The following is a 19,093-nucleotide window of genomic DNA, read 5'->3' as shown; positions in this document are numbered from 1 at the left end:
ATATGTTCCCCTTTATGTTCTAAATAAAAAAATTAGTCTTAATAATTAGCAATATGTTTAATGAATAGTCTTGGAAATCTCATACATATCTGTATTCTCCTGTTACCCCATTTAACTAAGGGCTACATTTCACCCTTACCTACCATGCAACTCCAGAAACTTCAACAGGATTGCACTGGTATAACCGAGAGCAGAATTTGGCTCTAAATACACAACTATATCCTAGTTCCAGTCTTTTTTTTTTTTTTTTTTTTTTTTGCACGGTGCACAGATCCATGCCCAAAATATGAATACACAAGTTTGCGTTCATGTTATGCAGCAAAAGGTACGTAAGTTTTAGCCCAGGGGTCGGCAACCTTTCAGAAGTGGTGTGCCAAGTCTTCATTTATTCACTCTAATTTAGGGTTGCGCGTGCCAGTAATACATTTTAATGTTTTTAGAAGGTCTCTTTCTATAAGTCTATAATATATAACTAAACTTTTGTTGTATGTAAAATAAATAAGGTTTTTAAAATGTTTAAGAAGCTTCATTTAAAATTAAATTAAAATGCAGAGCCCCCTGGACCGGTGGCCAGGACCCTGGCAGTGTGAGTGCCACTGAAAATCAGCTCGCGTGCCGCCTTTAGCACGCGTGCCATAGGTTGTCTACCCCTGTTTTAGCCCATAGAAGACAGAATCCTTGTTATACTAATCTGACTGTCTAAGTCAGATACAAACAATGTAACTACAGTCTAAATACAAGTGAGACACATGGACTGAATCTTGCAGCGTTCTACAATTTATTTATTTGCCTGCCTGGTGGATTATTGTTGAAAAGCACCAATACTAATCATTTTGGTGGATTATCACTAAGGTCTACATGTTTCCCTTAATACACATGTATTCCCAGTGATGTTAGTGGAATTATGCACATACACATTTAGGGAAAATAGGGAAATTACATCAAAGTGAACTTTCCAAATAAGACATCAAAATGGTTTTCAAGCACATTACAAAGCAAATTTTGTCCAGGGCAAATAAAAGTCTCAATCTGATTCGTCTGATATGAGGTAAGGTAACAAACCTTTTGGACTTTGTAGTGAAGAAACTTCTTTTATTAAACACCAATGTTGTCGGGTTCAATTCTGCCACCACCTCTCTCATGGAGTTGTAACTCATTCTATGACTAGCTCCGATAACTCAATGAGACTAATTACAGACTGAGGCTTTGATCCTGCAATTGACAGAATATGTGGCGACTATTGTGCCCATGCAGAGCACCATGGACTTCAGTCCTGAAGTTGCCAACATACAGGTGGACAGTGAAGTCTTGATTTCAGTAGGACTGCTCGTGGAATAAGTTACTACTCCATGGGCAACCTGGTGGCAGCATCCAACCTTACATGACTAGTTTTTAATGAAAGAAATGTATTCAGTATAAGGTCTAAAAGGTATGTCACGTGGTATATGACCAACCGGATTCAAACAGCTATTTTTCCTAAACAAAAGTTTTTGAATACGGTTTTCAGAAGTCTATTCTGAAAGTTCACTTAGAGGTAATATCAGGGGTCTATTTTCCCTAAATGTGTATAATCGTGCATTCCCTAACATCAATGGGAACACACCAGATAAGTAAGTGTGGAAGAATCAGGCTTGTAGTAGTAAATAAAATCAAAAGATTACACTTATATATTTCTTATATTTTAGAATACAATTATATCAGCAAAGCTGCAGGGCTTTGGCTTATAGTTTATGCATTTAATCAGTGCAGGGTGAAGGTAAGATTAGATTAAACAAGAAGCAAATAGTTGCTCATAGAGACAATCACTTTAATTACTCAACCAAAATCAAATAACGCAGTTAAAACATTTCTGTGGAACATAAATTTTAATTTAAAAATTTAATTTACATGAGAAGATTTGTTGCTTCCAGGGCATATTTATCTCTTCCATTTAAAAGTTAAAGATGATAAAAGCCCGTATTTTTTTAGGAAAGTTTGATTTTATATTTTTAAAAAGTGACAATATTTAAACTAAGAAGAAAAAAGCAGGAGCAACTCATCCCTAGGGCAGCTCCACTGCTGTCAGTGGAAATACACCAAGGGTAAATGCAGTACATGAAGTATAACAGGGACATCTTCTAATCCAGTGGTTCTCAAACTGTGGGTTGGGACCCCAAAGTGGCTCATGACCCCATTTTAATAGGGTCGCCAGGGCCAGCATTAGACTTGCTGGGACCCAGGGCTAAAGGAGAAACCCAACTCCACCCCCACCCGGGGCAGCAGAACTCGGGATGGGGCAGCCTCTCCCTCCACCTGGTGTGGTCGGGCTCACGCTGCGACCCCCCATCCTGGGGTCATGTAGTAACTTTGTTGTCAGAAGGAGGTCATGGTGCAATGAAGTTTGAGAACCCCTGTTCTAATCTAAAAATAAAAAAATGTTCCCCAAAAGATTAATTGTATTTTTTACAGTGGGGTATAATACTAGTATGCTGTATACCCTATAAACCACTAATAATCCTAGACATTAAATTATGCTTGCATATTGACAGGATTATTTGCAACAATCGCCTTCAATAATTTGTACGACTCTCTGTAAACAGAAACAAGAAGAAAATCAAGAAAAAATAAGGCATATTTCACAATAAAGCAAATTTCTGAATTACTATGACAAACACCACAAACATGATATTGCTAATGAAATATCTTCGAGACTTATATTTTAAAAGCAATGAACTTTCCAAGAACAATTACTTTGAATAATGGTTTTCAAAAGGAGGCTGGCTAGCCATCATCTTGGATGGTTTAGACACAACAAATCCTGCAGCTTGGCAAGGGGTTAGACTAGATGACACTTCCAGTCCCTTCTAACCCTGTAATTCTATGAATTTCAGAGTCAAGTACCTTTACTATCTTCCCACATAATGCTGTTCTGCGATCAGAAGAGAAACACAATTCCCTCAACTCCACTCTGATTGGTAAGGGTCCTTTTAAACTCACTTCATGTACAAGTTGTTTTAGTATTATTAAACTTAGTCTCAAAATAGTTGTTTCTGCTGTTTTATTAACATAAATTAAATTCCGTGATGTCCCTTTTAGGGAGCATAGAACCCACAGGTCTCACGAGATCTTACAATGCAGAACATTTGCAGAATAGCCTCTGTGTTAACAAGTACTTGTACCTGCAATTTTGCACCCACTATTTATTAAGGCAGATGTACTATTAGGCGTAAAACTATCAAAAGCACCAAAGTGCCTTAGGAGCCTACGTCACATTTTCAAAAGTGATTTAGGCACTTACGAACCTAAGTCTCATTGAAAGTCAATGAGTGACTTAGTCACATATGTACGTTTGTAAATTTGACCGTAGATGTCTAACTACTAGTATTTTTGACCCAGAGTGAATTGTGGGTACAAAATTACACCCATAAAACCAGAGGCTGGGATTAAACCTGGTTAGCAAAATCCTGCACACAGTGACGTGACCAAGGTGACTATACTGAACTTACTCCATTGAGAAACAATTCACAGTGGATACTCTGAAAGCCTTAAAAAGAACAGGAGTACTTGTGGCACCTTAGAGACTAACAAATTTATTAGAGCATAAGCTTCCCACCTGTTCATGCTCTCTGTATGTGTGTGTATATATATCGCCTCAATATTTATTCCACTCTATATGCATCCGAAGAAGTGGGCTGTAGTCCACGAAAGCTTATGCTCTAATAAATTTGTTAGTCTCTAAGGTGCCACAAGTACTCCTGTTCTTTTTGCGGATACAGACTAACACGGCTGCTACTCTGAAATCCTTAAATCTTTCACCTTTTAAATTTTTATTCAGTAATGCTCAAATAAGTATTTAAAATCTAAAACAAAGCTTTTAAAGCATCAAAAGCAGCCAGGAAAATTCAATCCTCAGTGGAGTGAGTACTAAAATGGCACCTCAAACAAGTCCCTGCAGCTACTTTTGAAGACTTTTAAAGCTTCTCCCTACCTTGTATATTTTGGTAGATAGAAATTCTGACAATGGATCCCTCAGCAATTCTATTAAGTATTGTGTATCACATGAAGTCAGGTCTGTTGTATCATTATGAGGGTTTTTATTTCCTTTTGGTTTTTTACTATTATACTTGAATTGTGTCACTTTCAAATTCAATAAAGTTGATATGCTATACACACACACAATAGAGAATTTTAAATGTGAAACAGGACATGTGAATAGAAGCTTGAACAATTCCTGCGGGTGCACATTTTTCCACTAAGGTGCAGGAAAATCCATAATTCAATAAAAAGAATGAGCCTTGGAGATTAAGTCAATATGTTGTAATAGTTATTTTTCCCCTGGGGGCTAGTGAAAAAAGGGGGGTACTTTACATCCTTACCAGAAGTATGTGGATCTGCAGACATTTTCCCTGCTTTATGCAAAGCCCCATGTCAAGGCTAAAGAGGACTGATTGGGACTCCCTTTGTAACTCATTGGTGCCAAAAAGGAGTTTCCCTTAATTAGCCCAGCAAGTTGCAGTTGAGAGCAGCAAGGCACTCCAGCTGCAAACACAATGCTCTGCTTCCACACCACTTCCAGGTGATCTCGGAAGGAAGGGACTAGGACCAAGTCTACACTAGAATTGCTTTAGCAGTACAGGTATACTACACCAGCAATGTGCTCCTAGTATGGACGCCACTTCTATCAGCAAACAAACTATACTCGTAAAAGCCAGGGCTGGCTCTAGGCACCAGCGTTCCAAGCATGTGCTTGGGGCGGCACTTCTCAAGGGGCGGAATTCCGGCCCTTTGGGGGCGGCTCTTTTCAAGGGTTTTTTTGTTTTGTTTTGTTTTGCTTCGGGCGGCATTCCGGCTTTTTTTAGTTTTTATTTTTGCTTCGGGCGGCAAAAAACCTGGAGCCGGCCCTGGTAAAAGCGCAGTTTTACCATACAACTGCATCTACACTAGAGGCTTTTGCTGGTATAGATATGCTGGTCAGGGATCATACCTCTCCACATCCCGTCCGACATAGCTATGTAGGCAGAAGTCTGTAGTGTAGACATAGCATGGAATTAAACCTAAGTCTACCTCATGGCAGTCCATAAAACTAAGCCACCTCAATATTCACTCCTAATTAAAGTAATGCTCTTATTTTATTCAGCACAGGAAGCAGACAGAGCACTTTGTAAGCAGCTCTTCTCAGCATTTATTGACTGCAAAGATGTAGTTTTAAGAAAGTTTTAATTATTATTGCACTGCTGAAAAATATCAAAGATAGTAAGGAATCCCAATGTAAGAGGCTGTAAACCATCTTCTATCCTACTTTAAAAGTGATTTTAAAATTAAATGAATTATACAGTTATTTAAAAACAGAATTTCACAACTCATACTAATACTGGAAACCTCTGGTAAATACTGAATTTTGCAAATCAGCAACTAAGCCAAGAAACAACATTTTAAAAAGTGAGACTAATGCATCACAACATACACATTGTTCTCTCATCAGCAAGTGAACTTTAATTATTTATGATAATACCTCAGAATAAGTACGTAAATGTTCTGTACTATCGTTTTTTTAAAAGTAAAGATATTTTAGTAATACAGGACTTCACTGCAGCCTTCCACTATTAAATCTTGGTTGGAAAGTGAGGAGTCATGTTTATCATTATCAACTGTGCGCATTAGTGAGGTGCAGATTGTAAAATGTGAAATGCTTGGGGCTTCTCATGACATGAGTTTTCAGATTACTGTGATGAATAAAATGGTACAGTTGCCCTTTAAGAATATGTCTCAAAGATTAACAACAAAGAAAAACTGATGTAACAGATTAAGGCACTGAATATGTGATCCTGGGAAAGTCACTTAGGGCCAGATTCTGATCTCAGTTATATGGTCTAAATCACAGAATCACAGAAATGTAGGACTGGAAGGGACCTCTTTAGATCATTTAATCCAGTCCCCGGCACTGAAGCTGGACTAAGTATTATCTAGACCATAACTGACAGGTGTTTGTCTAACCTGTTCTTAAAAACCTCCAACATCCCTAGCTAATTTGTTCCAGTGTTTAAACTACCCTTTCACTTAGGAAGTTTCTCCTAATGTCTAATCTAAATCTCCTTTGCTGCAATTTATGTCCATTACTTCTTGCCCTTTCCTCAGTGGTTAAGGAAAACAATTTATCATCCTCCTCTTAATAATGAATTTTTATGGACTTAAAGACTGTTATGTCCCCACTCAGTCTTCTCTTCTCCAGACTAAAAAAAAACCCAATCTTTTCAATCCTTCCTTGTAGGTCATGTTTTCTAACCTATTAATAAATTTTGTTGCTCACCTCTGGACTCCACAATACTCTAGATGAGGCCTTATTAATGCAGAATAGAGTGTAAGAACAACTTCTCATGTCTTACTTACTACTCTCCTGCTAGGACATCCAAGAATGATGTTCGCTTTTTTTTTTTTTTGCAGAAGTATTACATTGTTGACTCATATTACTCCTGAGGGAATTCTGTGTCCAAAAAATAAAAAATCTGCGCACAATATTTTAAAATTTGGCAAAATGCTGAACATTTTATTTGTCAATAAATAAATGTGAAAGGTCTAGCATGGCAGTGGGAAGTGCAGACCACTGGCTGCATGGAGGTGGGATATCACTCTGCAGCCCCCACCTCCCCGGGGACAGGGACTCAGCAGAGAGGCTGCACCAGACTCTGACACAGCGCAAGAGCTCGGCCTGCCCCAGAAACACCCTAGGGCCCTGCCCCTCTGCACCAGGCACACCAGGTGTTGGTGAGCAGGCTCAGCCCAACAGGATCCAAGTGCGGAGGGGCTTAGTGCGGGTGGATCCAGGTGTGGGGTGAGATGGTTCTGTGTGGGGCAATCTGGGTGTGAGTGGCTCAGTGTGGGGTCCAGGTGTGGTGGGATTTGGATGCACAGGGGCTTGTTGGGGGGTTCTGAGTGCAGAGGCAATGAGACTCTGCAGAGGGGTCCAGATGAAGGTGGTTGGGACTCAGTGGGGAGCAGCAGTGTGAGGGGGCTCAGCTGGGGATCTAGATGCGGGGGGAAGAGGGGCTTAGTGGGGTGGAGGGTGCAGTTGGTTGGGGCTTAGTGGAGTGGGAGTCCAGGTGCAGGGGCTCATTGGGCTGGTCCAGGTGTAGGGGGGGTGAGACTCATTGGGGTGGGGGTCGAGTGCGGAGGAAGTCTGGGTGCAGGGATGGGGGTCTGGATGCAAGGAGGAGGGGCTCGGTGGGGTGGGAGTACAGGGGGTGAGGCTCGGCGGGGTTTGGATGCATGGGAGTTGGGCAGATGGGGGAGCAGCTCCCTGTACAGTGACCTCCTCCTCTGCAGCTGAGGAGTAATGAGGGCAGGAAGCACGGGGGGTGAGGAGTGGGAGATGCAAAGCTTCCTGCAGCCAAGGGAGATTTCTGGGGGGAAACGATGCATCCGTGCTACTGGGGAGGGGTGCGTGACTACTCTTGTAGTTTCCACTTGCCTCCCTGTCATTTTCTGAGGGGAAGCAGAGAAACCTGCAGGGGACATGAATTCTGCATGTGCACAGTGGCACAGAATTTCCCCAGGAGTATCATATTTCGTTTGTAATCCACTGCAACCCCCAGATCTTTTTCTGAAGTAATGCTTCCTCAGGAATAATTAGGAGTAATAGCATTGTAACTCTTCATTTAGACCAGAGTCTGAGATCAGAATATAGCCCTTAATTTTCTACTGCTTGTAAAATTAACTTTACATTATAGACATAATTGTTCATTTAGACATCATTTGTGTTTAATTTATTCATCACTAATATTATATACATGTCCATACACAAAGATTTTGTCATTTCATATATGTAAGCCATGTATTCTTTCATTTTACTTCATGTTAACATTACTACAAACGTAACACTAGTTTGCACAACTTTACCAGCCAAGTTTGGTGTTGTCTGCACTGCGGGGGGGAAATGGTATTTTTAACTTGAGTTAAAATCCTAGTGAAGACATGGTAGTTGTCACTTTCACATGAGTTAGCAGGTTGAGTTAAAACCTGTGCTTCCCCGTAGGTTTAAATTAACCTGCTAACTCGTGTGTAAACTACAACTGCCTTGTCTTCACTAGGATTTTAACTCGAGTTAAGAACATACCCTTTTTTTCTGCAGTGAAGACAACACCAAAGCAAGGGGTGGGACTTGTCACTTGGATACAGCAAAGGTGAGGTGGATGGAGGAGGAGCAGGTGGAACCCAACCTATGAGGACCTATTAGCTGTTTTCCTGGGGAAGGGTGGTGCACCATGTAGGCGAGCTACTACCACACACAGGATTCATTGGCACTCTGTAGCCTGAATGGGGAACGTTTCTTCACTTCAACACACCCATAATTCCTATGCCCCAGCCTGTGTACCAGACTTGTTCCACGGCATAGAATTTGGCCCTGAGCAATGATTTACACTAGTTTGCAAGTCACTGTACTGATTAATTGTAGTTCGCATCCAAAACATTTGTGTAAAATGAAGAATACACCTTCTTTACACCAGCAGCTAAACTTAATTTTTTCTGAATGGTTAACATCTCTGCCAAACTGTAACATGAAGGATGCAGTTAAAAAAAAAAAAAAAAAAGATGTACCTCAGTTTAATGTTTTGCATAAAGAGCTTTCTTTTAGAACACCCATCAACTCAAACTGAACTAACCCTCGCAACTCATATCATGCCAGCCACCAAAAAGCCTTCAGATAGTAACAACTTTCTCTCATTAACAATTTAGGCCACCAGTTCAAATCCATCCAACAGAGGAAAGGCTACATAATCCATTACAAATTCACTGAGTCATCTAGTTCCCCTTGGATAAATATGTTCCTTTAAAATTATTAATATTCAGATCCATAGTGTTCTTTCAAACCATTCCAGATAATATTTTCCAGTTCACATTTCATACTATGCAAACAACAGACACTAAAATATGCTGGAAAAATAGAATGACCTCTAAGGATTTAGGTTCTCTGTATTGGCCTAACACTTTCATCCCAACCAGAACACAATGACATTGGAACTGAGAGCCTCAGCAGAAAGACTGAGGTCTTTGTTTACTTTCCCTGTTCCAGCGAACAACCCTGAAATAAGCTGAACACAGAATATACAAAAATAGAAAGTATACCCGATTCTTTTCTGTCCTGCACCTTGTGTAATCCATTTACATCAAATCAGAATGGCAGCATTTTACTTTGTACAGATGTAAATGGCTGTACAAGATGCAGAGAAATGTATAATTAGGCCCCCGTATTCTGGAAAGTATTCTATGTCTACATGCTTGCAAACCAAACATTAAAAACTCCAGATATTCCCTAACAGAATGATAGAGTGAAGTAAAAAGACATATATAACACATCCAATGGATAATCAGATGGTGTCCGTACAGTAGGCTGACAAGATAGCAAGTATGAAAAAAATCAGGACAGGGGGTAATAGGCACCTATATAAGAAAAAGTCCTGAATATTGGGACTGTCCATATAAAATCAGGACATCTGGTCACCCTACCATACAGCCATATTGTTCTAAGAGACTAACAGACTTAGGAAAGTGAAAAGAAAGACAAAGCAAATGAAATGTATCTAGTGTTTCAGATGTCTCCACCTACTGGTGGAACATAGAATATCCTTAAAATATGGATATGTTTTCAGAGTATATAACAGCATAACAAGGTTCTTTTTGTAAATTCCTGTTTCTACAAATATGACCCTGTATGAAATATAAGAATTTTGAATAATAATTAGAATCTTCTTACTAAAATTTAATATAATATCAGAAGTGTCCTATGCCAGGAAACTATATCCTTTCTTCAAAGTAATGGACTTTGTGAATGGGTAGGTTTTTCAATCTCTAATTGCCATGATCCAATGTCCTTCTTAAAATGACACTGCAAATTTAAAAGCCAAAATTCCACTGAATAATAACTCGAAAGGAATGAGCGGGGAAGGCAAGATTAGAAATATACTTGAAGAAAGTAGAAACAAAAAAGAGTACACACTACAAAATCAAATCTATAGGAAAAGCTGGCTGCATTAGGGTCCTGATCATGCACACTTATAGATGTGCATAAATTTACTCATGCAAGAAGGCCCATTGAAATCAATGGGGTTGCTCAGGTGAGTAAAGTGATGCAATGAATGTTTGCAGGATTGGGGCCTGCAACTTTCACAAATTTAGTGGTGTCCATCAGAATGCAGAACCTAGTAGTTTCTCAAACCATGGTCCCCTCCCACAGCTACCATTTTCATCAGTCTGAGCAAGCATAAGAGAAGTAAATTCCCCATGTCAATCAATATCAAACAGTAGGTGAGAGAAAGCAGTTCTGGTAATACTTACACCTGTAAAACAACAGAAAAATGAAGTGAAAAAGTAAGACCAAACTAGCTTTATGGTTTCACTTTTTAAACACTAGCTAAAAGTGTCAAGGTTCAGAGACGCCTTCAGTAGTTTATAAAAACAATGTAGCCAATGGTTGTTTTTAAAAACATCCATGAGAAACAGCTTATGCATTGAAGCATAAATAAAACAAGAACACTTTGTGATAACAATAAAATAAAATTGATTAATGATTCAGCTACAAGCACTACAGTGAAAATTGATTCACTTGCAAACACTACAATGAATTTTAACCAAGTCTAACATGTTAAAAGAAAGAGTTTCAAGGTCAAATAAAAGGTTTGACAATGCATAACAATATATAGTACAAATACCTCCAAAACTGACATTGGGAAAGCTTTTTCTTTTGTTCCAATATAATTATTTTATCCATTCTTTTCAATTGCAACAGTGAAGTATTATATGTGGTATATCGTATTGACAATGATAGCACGATTAATTCTGGTATGTTCCTAAATATTAGGAAAAATCAGTCTGTGAATTATATGCTCAAGAACATGAAAAGTAAATCTATGATTGATTCTGGTCTCTTCAGCCAGAATTAAATGTGGGTTTCTAGGTCACACAAAACACAGAAGGCCATGTATGCTGGCAGCACAATAGGCCAACCCACTGTACCCTGTGGACTGACAGAAAGAAATCCAGCTGTAAGGAGTTTTGGAGAACATATCTCCCACTCACAGTGGGTCAGATCCTCAGTCCTGGTTAAGTCTTCACACCATTCTAGTAGCACAGAGAGGACTTAAAGCTGCCTTAATCAGACAGCTGAGGAGTCCCCGAGCACAGCAAGTCCTTGGTTGACACTGGCTACACTACTTCATATCACCCATTTCCTACCCCTTTTCCATATGAGCTTTCTGGAGTGTGTTGGGGCAAAGCAAGAGTGCCCAGCAACCCTTCCAGCCTGTGGCTCTAACGTTTGCTGGGGTAACCTTTGCTTAGCAGCTTTGCCTTTCCTTGTCCCACATCTCACCTGCACCAGCCTGAGCACAGTGCAACTGAGATCCAACCCTAAATAGCCTTCTCCTGTGGCTGGTCCTCTTCCCTACATTGATGCCCTGGTGTCACTCTCCTGAGCTGTCCCGGGCACAAGGGGATAGAAACAGGGTATACAAACTGTATCCCAACATACTTTACAGAGATCATTCATAATAAGGAGGAAGGGAAATTAAGAGGAACAAGCAAATGAGAAGAGAGATTTTTCCAGATTTGGAAAAAAGATCAGATGGAAAATTAATGAGGTAGAGAACCCCCAAAGGCCATGAGATTGTCTGAAGCGATCCAGTGGACAGAGGAAAACAGTAGTATTATGAACAAAGAGAGAAGGGAGACAACTAATGGAAAGCCCAGCTCATTGAGATAGGTGAGAGCAAGTCTACAGAAAGAATTAAAAACCAGGTATGACTTGAACTAGATCCTAAAAGGAATGGGTAAGTACTGGAGAGGACTGAAGACAAATTGATGTAGCCACACTTCTTTGCACATGTTACATGGTAGGTAACAGTATTCTGCACATTCTAGAATCTAAGATCTGGATTTTCAGAAGCTAATAAAAATGCAGCTGCAACAGTCAAAGTGAGAGGCAATAAGAACATGAATGAAGATTTACCAGTGGTAAATCAAGAAAGTGTTGACATGCACATTTAGATACATGTAGGGACAGATTCTGATCTAAATTACACTGGTGTAAACCAAAAATAACCTCAGTGAAGTCATTTGAGTTAGCCTGGAATATGATCTGTATGAGGTGGAAAAAGAAAGAGTGCACAGCATAAACAATTATGTCAAGTTCATGTGCAAAGGAGGCAAGCCTGAGGTCCAGATCAAGAAGGAAGAGAGAGGAGATGAAGATGTGTTCGAAAATGCGTCTCTTGCCCAAGAAAAGTACTTCTGCCTTTTAGCTATTTAAATTAAAAATGTTGAAAAGAAATCACCAGTTTAAGTGATCAAGAAGGGCAGAGAGGCTGAACAGGGAGGAGGTGATAACAGATATGTAGTTACGTATAATCAAAGTACAAGAGATAAATTTAAAGGTAGAGATAAGATGACCAAGCAGTAGAAGACAGATAGAAAAGAGGAGAGAGGCGTATCTGTCTTTCATTTAAAAGATTAAAAAAATAACAAAAAAACATCTAATGATCATCCAAGATCCCTGTTATGAGATGGTTTGAGATTGTTGGTCCGCAGATGCAGAAGGCAGTAGATGCCCTCTCCCAAAAATGATTCATCGTGAAACCATGTCTCATGAAATCTTACTCAGTAGGAACACAGATACATGGACTGAAAATTGGCTGAGAGACAGTAAACAAAGGATAAATGGCAAAGTGTCAAATGGGGTCAAATGTCTAGTGGGGTACAATGGAGCTTGTAGTTAGTTCCAGTCTTAATTAACATCTTACTTAATAATCTGGAAGAGAGGGCACATTAGTGAGATTAATAGATAATATTAAATTAGGAGGAGTTGCAAATACTTGAGGAGTTTAGAAACGTGGGCAGAAAATGACAAAAACATATTCCATTAGGGAAGAAGCAGAATAATACATTTGGGAAAAAATAATCTGAAACAAACATACTCAGTGGAAGGGAGAAATATGGAAAGCAGTAATCATATTTAAAAAGTCCTAAATATAAATAGGTTTCAGAATAGCAGCCGTGTTAGTCTGTATCCGCAAAAAGAACAGGAGTACTTGTGGCACCTTAGAGACTAACAAATTTATTAGAGCATAAGCTTTCGTGGACTACAGCATCCAAAGAAGTGGGCTGTAGTCCACGAAAGCTTATGCTCTAATAAATTTGTTAGTCTCTAAGGTGCCACAAGTACTCCTGTTCTTTTTGCTAAATATAAATAGTGAACAGAAATTAGACAGAAGTTTGCAGACTAACTGAGAAAAAAAATGCAGTTCTGAGCTGCGAACCCATAGATATATTACAGAGTAGGGAAGTGATACACCCTCTCTGTGGGTGTGTCTACACTGCAGCTGGGACAGACCCTCCTGTCACACTGTCCGGAGTGGCTCATGACCGTGAGTGCCTATCTCAGGGCAGACAGTCAAAAACAGGGCAGACACCCCAAATTAGTGGTATGGTCTATAATTAGAGTTCACCAACCAAGTAACAAATGTGAACTCCTGGATCACTATACCAGTCTTACTATGGCATCACAGACAGTGCCTTGGGCACTCCAGTCTATCTTGCCACCCAGGCAAGCTGGACTTTGTGGTAAATGGTCACCAAAAATCATAAAATATTCATGTTGCTTCCAGTCCCAAGAGACCAGTCATTTACCCCAGATCAATTAGTACCCTAGATCTTACACCAAAGACAATACCTGTAGCCAATCCTGAAATAAACTATCTAAAGATTTATAAACTAGGAAAAAGAAAGAGTAATTTACAGGTTAAAGCAAGTAAACATATACACACAAATGAACTACACCATTTATGGCTAGGTCTACACAACCTAGACCTAGGTCTGCGGACCAACAATCTCAAACCATCTCATAACAGGGATCTTGGATGATCATTAGATGTTTTTTTGTTGTCGGGACGCGACAATCGATCCCCTAATCGACGCTCTTACTCCACCAGCGGAGGTGGGAGTAAGCGCCGTCGACAGGAAGCCGTGGAGGTCGATTTTGCCGCGGTCCTCACAGCGGGATAAGTCGGCTGCGATACGTAGCTGAATTTGCGTATCTTAAATCGACTCCCCCCGTAGTGTAGATGTAGCCTATGATTCCTAAAGAGGACAGAGATGTAGTAATCGGTCTATTCAAAATGTCTGTCAGGGTAGACCCAGGTTGAACCTAGGGATCTCTGCTTTAGTTTAGTGTCTCTGGCCCTATGAGAGTTCAACCAGCAAAGAGATGATCATTTTTCCTTGTGAGGCATTTTTATATCTTCTTCCCTAATACATCAAGCTAATAGAAACCGTTCCCAAGGAGTTCCCTTCTTCATGGAAGTGGGATGGGGAGGAATGCACTTAAAGTCTTTTATCCTTGACCTCGCACAATGGCTCATTTGCATTTAGTGGACAGGATTTAACATCTTATTACAGACCATCATCTGCATTGCACAAGGCTTTTCCCCTGTTTGATGAGTTATGTAGTCACAGGTTTACAATGCAAATGCTAGGTATTACAGTATAACATGGGGTATAGTTGAGTGAGAACAATACATACAGTATTCCACAAGCAGTTTATAAAACTCTAAACTCATTCTAATCAACTTACCATCTAGTATTTATGTTCATAATGTTCACACAGGTAAGCAACACTGGTTTCTAGCTATGCATTTGTAAGTGTTCAGTGAAGCCTGGGCATGAGCTGGCATCTGGTCGCTAGCGTCACATCTCCCAGCTTGGGTAGGGAGACTCACACTAGCTCTGTTCAAGTTACTATGCCAAAAATAGTGGCGCGGATGTTGCAGCATGGATAAGCTGCCCAAACACAAGCCCACCTGAGCAGAGTTAGCATGTCTGTCTACCTGGGCTGGGAGGCACACTCCCAGCTGCACTGCAGACATATCCCATATGGCTTGCTGTGCTTATACATGGAATATTTCATTCAGTTCAGGCACCTCTTTACAGACAAATTGGAAGCAGTTCAGAGAAGAGTAAAAGAAACGAGCAGGGGAGTGAAGGGATTAATTTGTGAGGAAAGATTAAAAGAGCTAAATACATATAGTTTGGCTACAAGACAGCTAATGTGGTTGATAACCAATTACAGGCAGTCCTCAAATTTACAATGTTTGAGTTACGACGAACGGCACTTACGACGCTTCTGCGTAGACACCCTGATTCAACTTATGGCTATATGTTTTGAGTTTACGACGCTCGGTCCCGCAATGGACTAGATTGCAGTTCCGAGTTCCAACATTCCGACTTATGACGCAACTGTAAGGAACCAATAGTGTCATAAGTCTGAGGACTGCCTGTACACATATTTGAAGTGTGTAAACAGCAACGAGGGAGACGAACAAGGAGGGAAAGGAGAGGAATATTATGGTAAAAATGATGAAACTGAGTAAATAGGGGGACATTTTGCATGACTATTGAGAAAAAAACGTCCTTACGCTAAGGTCTTGTCTACAAATCACCGGCAAAAGGCATTAGGGGGTGCAATTGCAAAAGCGCTCTAATGTGTTATGCTCTAGCTGACCCAGGCATAGTTCTGTTTTTCATAGGTTTTTTTCCTACACTTTTTAAAAAAAAAGAGTGCCCGCTCTTTTAGTTTTATACAACTTTCATACAAAAAGACATTTTAAAGGATTCAAAGTCGTGTTTATCTGTAAAACACTGTCTGAAAAAACCCTCATTCACTTCAGTGGGGGCACATTTCGCCCTGAGCACCAAAAGCCTTAAAAGAAGGTGCATTAAAATAAATCATAAATAATATGTATACACACAAATGCACTGGTTAAATATAGGTACCAATTTAGATGCCTAAATATGTTCTTGCACTCTCAACTACACAGCTCAACGTACCCAGGCTCATCTACTTGTTTTTGTGTTCACATTAAACCATGATTTTTTGGTTTTTAAGTGCCACCTGTTGGAAATATTAAAGTACGTTCAAGTGCAATTCTGTGCCCAATTAGGCACACAATTGCAGACTTTATATGGGCAATACAGGTGCATCTTTTTAAAATTTAGATCTGTACTGCGTGAAGCAATGATCCAATCTCGTATTGGGGCTTAATACGCATGGGATTAGCTCGTAAAACCAGATCTACAGAAGCGAAAGTTGTTTTCCAGTGATGACAGTTTAAACAGGAAATTCTTGATTAAAAAAAAAAACAAAAAGAAAAATTAATTATTTGGATCTGCTACTCTGCCCCAGACTCTTCCATAAAAATTGAGCACTGCTTAATTACAGTATGCTAAATCAATTAGAAGACTGCAGCAATTAACATAGCAGACTTTATCAGCCTAGCTTGGGGCAGGCAAAAATTAAAGATTACGTAATTTGTTTATTTCCAATACAGGAATCTCACGTAAGAGTATTTTGTCAAACAACAGCAATCTAGTCCTTCAGATTTAGGGGAAATTGTAACTGCAGAGTTAATTTTGTCACAGTATACTGCTCCATCTATCAACATACAACGAAAGCTTTATTTTATCTGTGATCCACTCATGTAGATATACAATTAAGTTTCCCTAACCAGTGATTTAGGTATAAATGTAGCGATGGAAGCACACATTCTATTTTGAATTTAAAATATGTAAATAAAAAGAATTTCTTATGTTGCCATAAAAGTAATTGAAAGCTCTATTGAAATACCTTCTCAGTTTCCTTAACAACATTTTAAAAAATCAAGACTTTACACATCCTCAACTATGAGACAATCAAGTCTGGTTAAATCAAAAGTACTGAAACATTTAACAATAACATGCTTTTAACAGAATACTAAAGAAAATCAGAATGATTATTTCCATAATCAATTGATACCTACAAAAATTATGCTGCAAAAATATATCCATGTAGAGAAAAAAGTTAAATTAATCCAAGCAGTGTAATTTCTTAGCATAATAACCCAAATGTTCAGATATGTCACTAAATAAGCCAAATTCTGTTCTGTTCTTTCACCACTTAAACTGAAAAATATTATCAAATTATGTTAAAGTTATTTATGCTTTTTTATGTCAAAGCAAAGAGACAAGAATAATTCAGATAACTGAACACAAGACAATACTCTCAGGTAATTTTTCTAAACACAAGTTTCTCTGTTGTTGTTTTAGTATCATGTCTCTCTTGGAAGTTGGACATAACTGTATATAATTAATATTAACCTCACTTATAATTGCTAGTCTTCAGTATTTGTGCATCAGTATGTAAACTGTTCCTTCCTGGCTCCTCATTACAACCTTATAATTGTTTGGGCTACTTCAACTCAGTTAATCCTTAAAATTGCTTCTGCACTGTAAAACAAAACTTCATTTGTTTAACAGTCCAGCTATGCCATTAAGCACAACTATCTACATTGTATACCAATTTTGTTCCTTCGCTTGCACATCTGTTTATTTCAATTCTATTGAGCATTAGACTTAGAACTCTGTGTACAGAACAAAGGTTTTAATATTAACGCACAAAATGTATAGCATCAGTTATGCATTCTACCAGATGTACCAGGCCAATTCAGTGCAGATGCTTGGCAATTTTTGAATCACTGCCCAGAATCATGAAGGTTGTATCTGTCTATGGTGCTGAAATATGGAAACCCCTCCTTCCTTCCCAATTTCGCGTTACCACTCCAAACCCCATGTTGACAAACAGATCGTTAGTTCATTCTGTTGGGTTATTATTCAAAAACAAAAAGGAATTGGCAACAAGTTTCTGCATTAGACAACGAGACGCCTATGTATATGTTCGGTACAAGAACTACCCCTACGATACAAAATGCTACAAAGGAGTTTGAGCCTCAGCCTCGATCATGGCTAACAAAAATCATTACAATCAATATCCAGTATCTAGACCCCGAATCTCGCTGCAAATCTACCCCTAGCTCTTTAATGTCTCTCTTGGAATAAAACCCACAACGTACATTAATGTTAAGGGGCAAGACTGGGAAGCAGGCGAGCCGACAGCCCCATAGGTAAAAGCACTGCATGGTAAGGGAAGATTTCAAAGAGGGGTGGGTTCCCCCCAATAAGGTGCAACCTTCTCCTTTTCTTTTGTTCTCCAAAGGCAGGAGGGTGTGTGCGTGTGTGTGTGTGTGTGGGGGGGGGGTGCTTACACCTACAAATACATGGGGGGTAACAAAGGACCATACGCCAAGGGGATTAATTTGTATTAGCATCCATGGGGCAGCGGGCAGCAGCATTTTGCGTCTGCGAGGATTAGCCCTATGGAGCCCAGACTCACCGTCCCTATCGCAGAGCTGAATCGCCTCCAGGCTGAGATTCTTGATCACATCCTCGCAGGGGCTGGTGGGGCTGCTCATGCTGCTGCGATCCAGGCGCGGAACCTCCATTGTGCCCTTCTCCTTCTCCTCCCTTGGCTTCTGCGGGCGGCCGCACGGCGGGCAGCGGCTCTGGCTCCCGGCGGAGAGAAGCGGGCGGGCTGGCTGGCGCGGTGGGTGCAGAGCGGCGCGCTGTAGGGAGTGGAGGCAGGGCAGGAGCGAGCGGATTTGTCACTGCAGCGGAGCGGGGAGGGGCAGCAGAGAGACGCGCACTCATCACACCCCAGGCTCTGCATTTAAAGGGGCCGCCGCCCGGGGCTGCTGAGTCAAAGCCACAGCAGGACAAACACCTCGCTGTGCAGCGGGCGGCGGCCGAAGGCCTCCCTCCCCCGCCCGCTGCCTATGCAATGGCTCTGGCGGCACGGCATTCCCAGCTGCGCCAGGACCAAGCCCCCCGCCCCATTCCCCGGGCGCCACGGCCCCGCCGGGGGAGGGGTCCTGCAGCCTGTCCCTAACCCCCGGGCCCAGTGCAGCGAGCAGCGGCTTCAGGCCGGGCTTACCCCGGGGCGCCGGGCGGGGAGACTGCAGCCCCGGGCCCCGCGGGGAGGGGAAGACCCGAGTCCGGCGGCTGCCACTCCGGGCGCAATCTCCTCCGGGACTCACAGACCGGCCCTGGCCGTGCCCAGCTCCCCAGGACCTGCCCCCCAGGCGAGGAAATCCACCCCCCCCTCATCCCTCCCTCCCTTCCCCCCACACCGCTCAGCCCTACCCAGCGCACCCCCCTTCCTCTCCACTCACCCCAACCCCTCACTCCTTCCCTCCTCACACCG

The 19,093-nt window shown here is 40.9% G+C and overlaps 1 protein-coding gene across 1 annotated transcript in view; it reads right to left on the bottom strand.

The window, feature by feature from the left end:
* The window catches only part of PHYHIPL (phytanoyl-CoA 2-hydroxylase interacting protein like), a 52,974-nt gene extending 34,451 nt beyond the window's left edge, over nucleotides 1-18,523 (bottom strand). The window contains exon 1 of the mRNA XM_054034906.1: nucleotides 18,227-18,523. Coding sequence (XP_053890881.1) covers nucleotides 18,227-18,335 — 109 coding nt within the window. The 5' untranslated portion in view covers nucleotides 18,336-18,523. The remainder of the gene's footprint in view (nucleotides 1-18,226) is intronic.
* Between the last annotated feature and the right edge of the window lie 570 nt (nucleotides 18,524-19,093).

The sequence above is a fragment of the Malaclemys terrapin genome, chromosome 7 (assembly GCF_027887155.1).
Source record: "Malaclemys terrapin pileata isolate rMalTer1 chromosome 7, rMalTer1.hap1, whole genome shotgun sequence".
NCBI classification, from domain to species: domain Eukaryota; kingdom Metazoa; phylum Chordata; order Testudines; family Emydidae; genus Malaclemys; species Malaclemys terrapin.
The sequence above is the reverse complement of the archived record's forward strand: the minus strand, read 5'-3'. Positions and strand labels throughout refer to the sequence as shown.